This window comes from Pogona vitticeps, chromosome 1 (assembly GCF_051106095.1).
Source record: "Pogona vitticeps strain Pit_001003342236 chromosome 1, PviZW2.1, whole genome shotgun sequence".
NCBI lineage: Eukaryota > Metazoa > Chordata > Lepidosauria > Squamata > Agamidae > Pogona > Pogona vitticeps.
This window is the reverse complement of record NC_135783.1, coordinates 4689737-4702557: the sequence shown is the minus strand read 5'-3', so window position 1 is coordinate 4702557 and position 12821 is coordinate 4689737. Positions and strand designations below refer to the sequence as shown.

The window sequence follows — 12821 nt, the reverse complement described above, 5'->3', positions numbered from 1 at the left end:
ATAAGACACACTTTTTCCCCACAAAACAGGGGGCTGGAAAGTCTGTGTGTCTTATGGAGCGAAGAAAACAGATTATATTTTCCTGTTTTCTTCTCCTAAAAAATTGGTGTGTCTTATGGAAAGGTGCGTCTTATGGTGCGAAAAATACGGGTAAGTGCTAATTGCAACACATAGAAAGAAACTTTACCGCTACTAGTCATACTCCTTGTTATCCAAAAGATAAGTAGGTACTTGTCACTTCCGAATTCTGATTAAGAGGGTCTACTTCAGAAACAAGATTATGTCTGGCAGAATATGATGCTTCTTCTTCCTCTGGTGGAATGTTCATGAACCTTCCTTAGGTCTCTTTTTCACACACACATACACACCCTTCTATCCTCTGGATTTTGTTACGGGAGAGGCAAAATGGCAAATCACAAACCCATACAGCACGTAGACTTCCCCCCCCCCTGTTCAAAAGTTTTAGCTCAGAGTGCCACAAATACTCAAGCTAACCATCAACCTCAAAAGATAAAGCCGAATATCATAGCTGCTTATGTGGATGTTACGGAAAATCTTGCTCTGAACTCAGAATAATTCTGGAAAAGGCGTAAAGTAGGTCTTTAAAAGAAGAAAAGAAACAATCTGCAAATGCAGACAAAATATTCATACGTGTATATGCGAGGAGAAAGAAAAGGTTTGCTTTGTGGTCCCGAATAGACCTTTTTTCTCTCTGGAGATCAACTACAAAGCAAACGGAGGAAGGAAGGAATTTCTGCCCTGCTTAGCACCCAGGTAACAGATGCAAAGTAATTCTGGAAGATGAGCATTTCAAAGAGGCTTCTTAGTTGAAAGGGAGACCCAACAAAAAAAAAATCCATAAATCTTCTTCTTCCATACATCTGCTTTCATGTAAATCACATATTGACAGGTCTGCCATCAGAATACAAAACACGCTTTCCCCCGTCTCACCTGTCTTTGAGCATCAGCAATGTCTATAAAGACATTAGCAGCCCAGCTAAAAAATTAGCCCGCCCAGCTACAGCTCATGTTTCAGTCCAACATTTGTGAGCGTTCTCAGGCCCATCCCTGGGGAAAAGAGAGGCCAGTTTACCTGGAAGTTGCCATTTATGACCCACACTTTTTTGAGTGTGGAGGTCAGAGAGTGGAAGGGTACATTTTCAAAGCAACTTGTGTTATTAGTTGCTTAAGAGCATGCGGGTTGCTGTTACCATGACTGTTGCCCCAACAGAGTTAGCCGTTTGATGTGCTGAACTTTATTAACACATCACTCAGTGCCCATTTAGACCTCTTCCAACTCCATTATTCTATGATTCTGTGAACCCACTGTCCTTGCCGGAAAGGGAAAAACTCTCTGCTGCCTCCTTGTGGCCAATTCTGATATTGCAATAGGAATATTGGGAAAAAACAACAACAACAACAACAAAACCAAGGAATACTTCCCATGCCATTTAGGATGGATGAGAGAGAGAGGCACAAAAGCTGGAAAACTCTAGTCAAATCCCTCTTAAAATGTCCTTCAAAAAAGTAGTTACTCACTACACTTAAGTAATTCAGATTCTATTTGCTGCACCTAAAAACGTTGCCAATTGCTAGTGACATCACCTGTTACCCAAAATGTAACTACTTACTTCCAGTTCTGGTTGGAGAGGGTCTAGTTCAGGAACAAGCCAAATTTGGTAAATGTTCAGCAAAGGCAAACCGAAATATTTGCAATGTGGATATTGCTATTGTTCAGGACTCCAGCCATTCTGTTAGACCTCAGTTTTCTCACTATCCTCAAAACTATCAGCCAGCATTCTGTACCCACTCAATAAGCTCATTCCCCACTGAGTTCCGCCCTCGAATGTCCCTATTGATGGAGGTGATGAGTTTGAGGACAACATACAAATATGTCCTCTTATTTTGTTATTAGCATGGTTCTCATGAGCAGGCGGAAGAAGCGAATGTGGCTTTAGCATGTACTAACATGGTATCCCAAACATTTCTGGGTCACCCCATTTCTGGCCCCACACACTCCCATCTGCTGCCCTCCTCCACTCTTCTCCCCCAAAAAGTCCTTACTTTGAAAAGGATTTTCCACCCCACATCCCTGTGTCAAAACATACCCATAGGCTGTACAAACTTTAGATGAGCATCTTCAGTGTCTCTGCTTTCCCATTTTAATATATGTGATTTCGTGGACGGAGAGAGATTTGAAAGCATGCAGACCTCACATGGCCAAAACTTTAGAACATCTGGGGAAGGCAATTCCAATCTGCACGCCATTTGGCAGGGGGCAGGCCAAAGCACAGGGGGTGGGGGTCAGGGCCAACGGCAGATCAGCAGGGAGCAAAGCAAAGCCAGAAGGGGGCAGATAGGATTCCCCCTAATTTGGGTATAACTTTTTCTACCAAGTCTATGAAAGCACAGCTCATCTCTATGAAAATCTCCTTCGGGAGAAGGCTCAGTGGAATACATTGCTCTCAGACACACAAAGCCAAGTCCACTTCTACGCACATGTCCTTTTTCGAGACTTGGAAGCTCCTAGGTAAACTATTCACAGAACTTTGCTGGTGTGATAATAGCAGGCCTAATTTGGTGGTCTCTGGGCAGGATTTAGAGATCAGGATTTTCCCTTATATTTTTTTCCCTTCCAGTCTAGCATTCAACAAACTGGCAGAGCAGAGAATGCTCAGACTCTACTGGACCCTTTTGGGTCTGTGTGTGTGTGTGGGGGGGGTTGCCTCCAAATTCACTGCTGGGGAGCCCAGGGGTTTAGGTCTCTGATTGCAGAGCCAGAGGTTGTGAGTTCGATCCCCCGCTGTGCCTCCTTGACAGGGGGTGGACTGGATGACCCAGAGGGTCCCTTCCCGCTCTGCAGTTCTAAGATGATATATAATTACGTGGAGGGAATTTCTATTCCTCCGGCGGTGCCAGGAGCAGCCAATAACACGAGACTGAGCCCAAGGAGAATGCTCCAGAATTTCTGCCAAAAAGAAAAAAGAAAAAGAAAACCCAGACGGTCGCCATCCTGCATTGGAAGCCAACGCCGCCATCTCTCAGTGTCTGCCCAGAAAGCAAGGAGGGACTGCTGTCAAGGTTAGTTACTCATCTTCCCACGCCGACGGGCCACCTCTTTGCCAACCAGACTGAGCCAGCCGGCCCTGATGAATGAATGTTGCCTCGTGTCAAAGCGTGGGCGCTCCGAGATCTCTCTCAGGGTGACCCCAAGAGTCTATCGGAGCGGCAACCACTCAAATCAAAAACTTAAAACGGCTGGGAAGGGTCGCTGTCGGCTATACGGGAGGTTCAAGCAAAGGGGCCTCAGCGGGGCAGTGCACCTCCCCAACGATCATCTGCTGACGAAGAAGGGGCCCCGTCCATCTTTGAGGAAGACCATCGTGGCGGCAGGCTGGACAAAAAAGCTGCTTTCCACCATCCTACAAGAACTGGGTCACGAAGAACGAGTGCCGTTATTATTATTTTTCCTTCTCCTTCCCAAGTTCTTTTTCCTTCTGTGTTGTGTCACTTGGACAGTCAAGACTGGAGGTGAAGCCAGTCTTGTTACGACTAGCTGGAAGCCTGCCTCGGAGCCTTCTTCCGCTGAAATGCAGGATGAAGGCAAAGTACCAGTCACTCCTTCTCAGAGACCTTCAAAACTTTCATTTAGAGAGATATACTGTATTTTTCCGTGTATAAGACTATACTTTTGTCTAAAATCTTTAGACTAAAAATTGAGGGTCGTCTTATACACGGAAGTAAGCTGAGGAGAGAACAAAAACAAGTGGAGGGGGAAAGCAGGGATCAAAGCGATCCTGCAGCGCTTTGATCCCTTTCCCCCTGCACTTGCTAAGCCCCACTTAGATTTCTTAATTTTGGATTATAAAAGGGGGGCGTCTTATACATGGTGGCATTGTATACACGGAAAAATACGGTATACTGTTCCCAAAAAAAGGATGCCGGGGGCAGTCGACGGGGAAGGCACTGCATCCAGGCTCGGCTTCCATAGGGTGGGATCGCTGGTGGGAAGCCCAACCCCAGGGTAGACAAGCCTTGTTATGAACCTGCTGGGATTTTGCAGGTGATTCCTACATATACCTGTAGCTGTGCTTCATTAAAAAAAGAGGACAAAAATAGGTGTGGGGAGATCTGGAGCACCTCATGTTTGGAAGAGAAATGAGTGATTCTGCAAAGGCTACTTTAAGATGAGAAGAGAAGCTGCTTTATTCCACCAAATCACACTCTTTGCAAATCTCGCTCGCTGCTGTCAGCTTCAGAGCTCGGAAAAGTGACACTGCCGTACCGCATCTCCCTGAATCACCCAGCCTGGCAACAGGGCCAGTGGACCCCAATGTAGGGAGACCCTTGCAGTTGCAGCACTAAGAAGTTTACTTTTGCTTTGATTAGCACTGGCTTTCTAGCGACTTGGGTTAGCAAAGCTCCTTCCAGACACCTGCTACCGGATCCTGCCAATGAAAGGTGAGTAACCTCCAGAGGCCCATATCCATCCCCGGTCCTCAGAGCTCCATCTCTTGCAGCATCCTTTCCTGCTGTTCCGTGTTACCAAGATACTTTGGACTTGACAACTCTAAGGATTCATGATCTAGAACAGTGGCTCCCACCCTTAGGTCCCCAGATGTTCTTGGACTAAAACTCCCAGAAGCCTTCGCAGCTGGCTGCACTGGCCAGGATTTCTGGAAGTTGCGGTCCGAGAGCATCCGGGGACCCAAGACTGGGAACCACAGATCTAGGATGAAGACTGAAAACCTCTCTCCAAACACTCACACCTCTGCGCTTTTGCTAGCCAAAGCATGCTAGGAAACGGTACCCCAAACTCAAGTCCCACTTTCCGAGATCCTTCCCTTGTCTGTCCCAACCTCCACCACCCCCCTTTTCCAAAAATGGACTCCGAGCAGGGGGAGGAAGGGGGGGGAATCCATGCCGACCAAACCACGGCGAAGCCAACGACACTCACAGCCGCCCGGCAAAAGGTTTGGTTCAGAGGGAACGGCCGGAGTGCCTGGGCTTGGTTTTGTTTACCAGGATTGGTTTTCTCAAGCTGGTACCATCGGTAAAAGGCCCTTTTCTTTTGTTCGCTCAGGTCTGAGCCCTGCTGTAACAGCCAGTGGGAGATCCGGCTCTGACTGATTCCTGCAGAGGAGAGACAAAAAGGAAGAAAAATGAGAGAGCGCTCAAATACCTCTTTCCACTTCACCCCCTTTCCAGACTCCCCAACCTGCTGCAGCAGAGATGGGACAAAGCTTTTGGATTCTCACTCCCAGAATCCCCCTAGTAGCTCAGGTGGCTTTTTCTGATGTCCTTCGCCGTTGCGTTTAAGGGCTGGGGAAGGGTTCAAGCAAAGCATTTTGTACATGGGTACAATTCCACTCAAGGGACGTGGTGCTGCTGCAGGTTAAACCGCAGAAGCCTCTGGGCTGCAAGGTCAGAAGACGAGCCGTCGTAAGATAGAATCCATGCGATGGAGTGAGCTCCCGGCGCTTGTCGCAGTTCCTGCCAACCTAGCTGCTCGAAAGCATGTAAAGATGCGAGTAGATAAATAGGGACCACCTCGGTGGGAAAGTCACAGAGTTCCATGTCTAGTCGAGCTGGCCACGTGACCACAGAAATGGTCTACGGACAAATGCTGGCTCTACGGCTTGGAGACGGGGATGAGCACCGCCCCCTGGAGCCGGATACGACTGGACTAAATGTCAAGGGGAACCTTTTACTATTCCACTTAACAATGATCTCCTCTGCACATGGGGCCTGCAACGAAATGTTGCAGTATGCAGCACTCCTGCCTAGGAGGACAGGCAGCTACAGTTGCTCTCTTCAGGTCCTCCATGGGACCTTTTCCCATTCTCCATCCAAACAGACAGTAACAGTCACTCAGTACTGCATACTCACTGGCCATGTTCAGTTTCCACTGTTATCCGGGCAGAGACCCCATTGATATTTTCCCTCTAAAAATGACTTTTGCAAATCTTAAAACATGTTGAGATCTGCTGAAGCCTGCAGTAGCAGCAGCTGGGCAATGAACACAACTGCAGGTGCTCTGGAAAGGAACATGTGGATCATTCTGGCTTGAGCCTAGACAGCATCTTATATTCTGGCTTGAGCAGAGACATCACCTTGCCGACAAAAGTCCGCATAGTCAAAGCTACGGTTTTTCCAGTTGCGAGGTATGGAAGCGAGAGCTGGACCATACAGAAGGCAGAGCGCCGAAGAATGGATGCTTTTGAATTGTGGTGTTGGAGGAGACTCTTGAGAGTCCCCTGGACTGCAAAGAGAACAAACCTATCCGTTCTGAAGGAAATCAACCCTGAGTGCTCACTGGAAGGACAGATCCTGAAGCTGAGGCTCCAATCCTTTGGCCATCTCATGAAAAGAGAAGACTCCCTGGAAAAGCCCCTGATGTTGGGAAAGTGTGAAGGCAAGAAGAGAAGGGGACGACAGAGGACGAGATGGTTGGACATTGTCATCGAAGCTACCAACATGAATTTGACAAAACTCCGGGAGGTGGTGGAAGACAGGAGGACCTGGCATGCTCTGGTCCATCGGGTCACAAAGAAGCAAATCACTTTCAAACTCAACTTACTATTATATCTACAGCGTTACCACCACTCCCCAACGCCAGTCAAGCTCTCTCCTTAGTAGACACCAAGCTAAACAGCTTGCTGTCTACTGAGAGGAGACAAAAGAGGAAGTCCTGAAGGTCAAGGGTGGTGGGTGAGATATCAGAGCGTGAGCTTGCACTGCAGTTATCTCTAGACCACATCCAGCCTGCAGCTCAAACATAAATGTTTTCTCACTAGAGCTGCTGCTTCTCTTTAACCTTCAGATCATAAATATTCTATACGAAATATATAAAATAGGACAGATCTATATAACAAAACAACAGATTTGAAAAACCAAGATGGCGGCAATGGGCAAGTCAAAGGGTATGATGGTCAAAATAAAACGAAACGAACAACAATTCTAAAGGGAGGATAACCTGAAATACTTCCCTGGAAAGCAAGGTTTTTATGTGTTGCCTGAATATTGGGAAGGAAGGCGCCGGGCGCACCTCCATCGATAGAGCCTTCCATCAAGAGGTGGCCACCATAGAGAAGGCCCAGCACTTAAGTCATAGACTTCCTGGTCTCCCTCTGGGCGGACCTCTTACGTTGGAACAGCTCCCCTCTCTTTCCCTAGGACCACATTCTTGGTGTCTTTGGTTAAAAAAAGGAGAAACAGATGAAAGGATGACATTTTCTCACGGCAAGGTGAGAAGCGTTTTTTTCCTTCGTCACACAGCTTGGATGTCCTGGGGCGGAACACATTCTGCATCTATTATAAAAATACCAGCCTTTAAAAAAAAATAAGAAGGCTTTGAGCTCTCGAGTTGAAGAGAGCCAATTTTCAGATGACATTATTGTGATTAATTGCTCCGACCGACTGCAAAGATAGTCAACAACGGTGGCGGCAGGGGCCGAAGAGCGCAAAACCAAGGCTTAGATGATAAACACATCCACCAGGAAATGGGATGACTCACCCGGCTGTTTGTTCGGCATTAAGTCAGAGTAATCCGAGTACACATGTGCAATACTCAAGAGTAAATAGCAAATCAATCCCTATTGGGTTCTGGCTGGTTCAGAAATGTCAGAAAGATTGCATCTTTAAGAGAATCTTAAGCACCTCTCTGCCGCCAAGTGGGGAGTAGAGGCCAGTTGTGTTATTTAGTTATTGGGGAGAGGATCAGCGTAACAATACAGTGGTGCCTCGCTTTACGGTTGCCCTGCATTACGACGAATCCGCTTTACGATGATTTTGCGATCGCAAAACGATGGTCTAAATGGGGGAATTTCGCTTTGCGATGATCAGTTCCCTGCTTCAAGAACCGATTCTTCGCAAAACAACGTTCTTCTAACAGCTGATCAGCGGTTTCAAAATGGCCACTGGGTAATTAAAATGGCTCCCCGCTGTGTTTCGGGACGGATTCCTCGGTATACAGGCAGCAAAAATGGCCGCCGTATCGAGGATCTTTGCTGGACGGTGAGTTTTTACCCCATTGGAACGCATTGAACGGGTTTCAATGCATTTCAATGTTGTTTTTTTATTTCGATTTACGATGTTTTCGCTTAACAGCGATTTTCCTGGAATGGTTTATCGTCGTTAAGCGAGGCACCACTGTAGTGGGATACATGAGAATCATAGAATAATGGAGTTGGAAGAGGCCTATGAGGCTGTTGAACCTAACTCCCTGCTCAAGGCAGGAATCCAAATCAAAGTAGATCTGATAGATCGTGGTCCAATTTCTCTTGAATGTTTCCAACACTGGAGCGCTCACCACCTCCCAACGCCATGGGTTCCATTGTCATACTGCTCTAACAGTTAAGAAGTTTTCCCTGATATTCTGACTTCCTGTAATTTGAGCCCATTGTGGCGTGTTCTCACTCTGGGATGATGGAGAACAGATTCTGCCCCTCCTTCTGTAGGACCACCTTTCAAATATCTGAAAAATGTTCTCGTATCTCCCCTCACTCTTTATTTCTCAAGGCTAAACATGCCTACTTCTTTCAGTCTTTCCTGCTAGGGCTTGGTTTCCAGTCCCCTCATCATCCTTCTTGCCTGCCTCTGCATTATCCCCAGTCAGGATGTATTTACATGTAACACACATCTGTACAAAGTCTTAGAACGAGGAAAGTGAAGTCACTTTAGCATCATCTCCTCACCCCAGTGAGCCAGCCAGCCAATCCTTCCTATCCTGATTAATAGAGCTGAACAGGAAAATACTTTTGACAACACCAGAACCTTTCCCCCTTATTTCTTCAATTTTGAAATGCGGGGGGGGGGGGGGGTTAAAATATGTATTTCAAGGCAACTTGAACCCTACCAGCTTTAAAATATAGTATTTTAACATTCTGTTTGCCTCTTATCAGGTTTACTGGCCGATTTATTTTTGGAGTTTTCTCAAAAAGATGCTTTCAGAGCTCCTGATGAACTCAAACCAGACCCCACCTGCTTCTCCTCTAGCTTCCTCTCGGGTCCCAAAATCTGTTCTTCCCCAAACTCGCCTCCAGAGGGAGAAAGCATGAAAGAAAAAGTCCCATCTCTCCCCAGTGTTCTCAGCAAGCTATTATTAGCTGCCGTCCGGAGTCATCTGTCTTATCCGTAGATTATTAATAATAGGCCCATCCCATCAGTGTCTTGTTTATCTTCCTGCAGAGATGATTCAATAGAGTTTATATATATATATATATCTCCCCAATAAGCTTCCATTTTGTTGTATAAGATAGATAGATAGATAGATAGATAGATAGATAGATAGATAGATAGATAGATAGATAGATAGATAGATAGATAGATAGATAGATAGATAGATAGATAGATAGATAGATAGATAGAAAGAAAGAAAGAAAGAAAGAAAGAAAGAAAGAAAGAAAGAAAGAAAGAAAGAAAGAAAGAAAAGGGGAATATTTTTTTCATCAGTTTTTCTTCTCCTGCTCTTCAGTCCAAAGAGAAAGAACGGGCAAGGGTGTCTCTCCAAGTGGAGTTAGACTCATTAGTCCGAGCCACGATAGTCGGCAGTGAGGGTTCATGGGAACTGCCCATCCCATAATATCTAGAAGGCTGCTGGTTCTCCCCACCACCTCCACCTGCCTGTCCCCCGCCCTTCCCCACCTGAGCAGGGCTATCTTTGGGGAACTTGGGTCCCCACTCCCTCTTTCAGCGTAGCCTTCGCCTGTTTCTTCTTCATGGAAAGAAGGGCCGGGGCTCAAAATGGAAGAGCTAGCAACATCAGGCGGTGCTACAGGCATTTCCAAGCACAGACGGCAGGTTCCCCACCATCTCTTTGCAATCACAGATCCAGTATATAAATGACCAATTCATTTCTTCTGCATCTCTGCTACCCCAATCTTTCACAGCTCTTCTCGGTCCACATGTGTGCGTGCTTCCGTGTGTTCCTCTCATTATTTCTCTCCCCGACGCTTCTTCTCTTATTCTGCTCTTTCCCACTTCTTGGGATCGGCCAATATCCTGTTGCGTAGAGTACTGTGTCACACTAGAACAGACTCATTGAGTCAATGGGGTCTGGTGAGTCAACTTGTCTGGAAGTGCCATTGACCCAATGGGCTACTCTACTGGAGACTGGCTATGCTAAGCAATGGGATTTCAGCCAGTATATTTCTGTTGTTCTACTATTTCAATAGCCAATGTGAGAGCACACATATATGCCAAAAGTGCAGGATGTAATCTTCATGGAGTATAAATACATAATAAGCACATCAAAAAGCCATCTATTAAAAGCAGGGCAATTTCCTTTCATTTTAAAAAAAGGCTCTGTTCGTCAAATGGAGAAATTCTTGCAGGATGGTAGACGCTGTACAGTGACACCTGCTGAGGCCCCAGCATTGTCCTCCAGACACAAGACCTGGGTGCCTCATTAAATCACTCTGTTGCATTCTCCACCCCCTGCTCTGAGTTACATCTACATCAACACAGACGTAAGACCATCCTGTGGCAAAGGGGCACAGTAGCACCCCCTTATCCATCGGATCAGCATCTGTTGATCACTTATTCACGGTCTGAAAATATTAAAAGAAAAAACCCAGAAAGAAATATTTTCACACGTATTACTAGGACCAGCCACTCGAGGGAGCCAGCCACTGTGCTATGAATACTTGTAAGTGAATAATACATACCATGACCTCTGGTTCCCTCTAGTGACCAGTTCTGATAATGCATGTGGAAATATTTTTTGCTCTTTGTTTTTACAATGCTATCTATCTGTCTGTCTGTCTGTCCGTCCGTCCATCATAGGCAAAAGGGAACAGATTACATCCATTTAAACCTACTGAGATTTCTTTCATCAGAATGATGGCTCTGGTCATTCTCCATTTTGCAGTTCTGATGAGAGATGGGCATGAGAGATTAGCATTTTGGCTCCGTTTGGCTGCGCCCACAGAGCTGTGATGCAGGAGCCGTGCACTCCCCTCTCCCACCATTCCCCAGGCGACGTGCCCTTCCTCCCCATCTCCCCATCCCACTCACAGATATGAGTTGGATACTGTAATACCCTCTCCTCCAGGGCACATTTTTAAGCAGAGGTGAGATGGTCACCTCTTGTGGTTGCTTCAGTGGTGACTTCTCTTTCTGCAGGGAGCCAGGCTTGATGATCCTCGAGGCCCCTTCCGGATCTACAAGTCTAGGATCCCAAGTCAAGCGATCTCTTCCTTCCACTTGGGTGCCCAACAGGGCACCCCCCCATCCGCAACACTTGCAGAGCTACACCCTGGTCATCCCTGCAAGATGCACCTACCCAAGTAATCTTTTCCACTGACCTCAACAGAGAGAGGGAGGGAAGGATGGAGGGAGACCGACCCTATAAATAAACCTTAGGAGAAGGTGCTTCTCCTAAGGTTTATTTACAAGCAGCAACTATTTTCTTAAGTTCAAATATGCTGGTATTTTGGATCCTGCTCTTCCATCTTGGGCCCTAACCAATCACCAGCAGAAGGAGGCTTCTGAGAACCTCACTGGAATAGAATATGGACATTGAGTTCAAAGGCGTTTGCCACTTTTTATTTATATCATGGCTGGGCAAAGTGTGGATTGTGGCCATTTTACACTCCATGGCCCACATAGACTCAACAGAGGTCCAATAGAATCTGGGGGCTATCCAGGGAGGAAAGGAAAAAAAAAGGAGAGGGGGGACTGATTAAAAAAATCCATTTTTTTGCTCATTGAAGCTTCGAGAAGCAACAGTTTTCATCTCATAAAAAAAGAGATGCAGCCCTTCAAAACCTGTTAAGAAGAAGTAAAAAAAAAATTGCAGGAAATGGCATTCCAGAAACCAGAGGTGGCTTTTTAAAAAGACAATGTCTACACTTTCAGGGCCTGGTGTGATCCCTCTTAGGTCCCAGGGGCAGGAAAACAGGTCCTGGATCCTCCAAAGTTTGCATGAACAATATAATCTCCTGGTGTTGATGCTGCTGTTAAGGTGCACAGCATATGTCTGAGTAACAGAACTAAAGGGATACGTTCCCCTGCACATTCTTCCCTGGAAATGCTCTCGAACTGAACTTTAGCGGCGTGTGAGAACGACGAGGAAGTGGAGTTGCATTAGCCACACTCAAGAGGGCTGGACCAATTACAGATCTAATAAAATAAAACCACCTAATTAAACACCCTTTCTAGCTAAAGCATCCTAAAAGTGGAACCTCTTTTTGCAAGGGACGCTATCCAAAGAACAAGCCTCCGACAGTCTCGAGGGGGCTCTTCGTCGTATGTGATTTTTAGAATTACGATCAAGAAATCGAGAGTCCTCATGGCATCATCTGTGCAGGGAGGGAGGCAGAGTGAAGGAGGGAGGAGATTCACTGGGGAAGAAACATGACGTGCGGGACAATGGATCTTAAATCAAAGGCATACATTATCATGACTAAGCTGACAGATCTGCACTGCAATGCAGAAAGCTGAGCAATAGTCCAACATCTGTGGCGGTGGTAGGGAGGACTGGCTAGACAACACAGCGACGCCACCTTGAACTGGGGGGGGGAGGGGCCGTCGATCGGGAAGCCCTTACCTGTTACCTGCGCTACAACGGCTTGCGAAATCTTCCGGTTGGCCAGGAAGGCTTTGATTTCCTCTTTGATCACGCTGCTGTCCCTCCTGCCAAAAAAAGAAGGGAGGTGGGGTGGGGGTGGATGGGTGGGAAGAAGAGTGGGGAGGAAAAGTCATTTTTTTTTTAAACAGAGAAAGAAAACGAGGTTGGGGCCAAAGGAGAATCTGGAGGACGGAAGAGAGGGGAGGGTTTGGACAGGGGTATTCTCGCCAGCGTACATTTCTTTTAATCA

General features: G+C 46.5%; 1 protein-coding gene across 9 annotated transcripts in view; it reads right to left on the bottom strand.

Moving 5' to 3' along the window:
* Positions 1-12821, bottom strand: part of HMBOX1 (homeobox containing 1) — a 130788-nt gene that overhangs the window by 31206 nt on the left and 86761 nt on the right. For all 9 annotated transcript variants that reach the window (XM_072986517.2, XM_072986537.2, XM_072986524.2 and 6 more), the window contains 2 exons: positions 12551-12636; positions 5023-5133 (listed from right to left, as the gene is read on the bottom strand). In XM_072986517.2, the coding sequence (XP_072842618.1) occupies positions 5023-5133; positions 12551-12636 (197 nt within the window). The remainder of the gene's footprint in view (positions 1-5022; positions 5134-12550; positions 12637-12821) is intronic.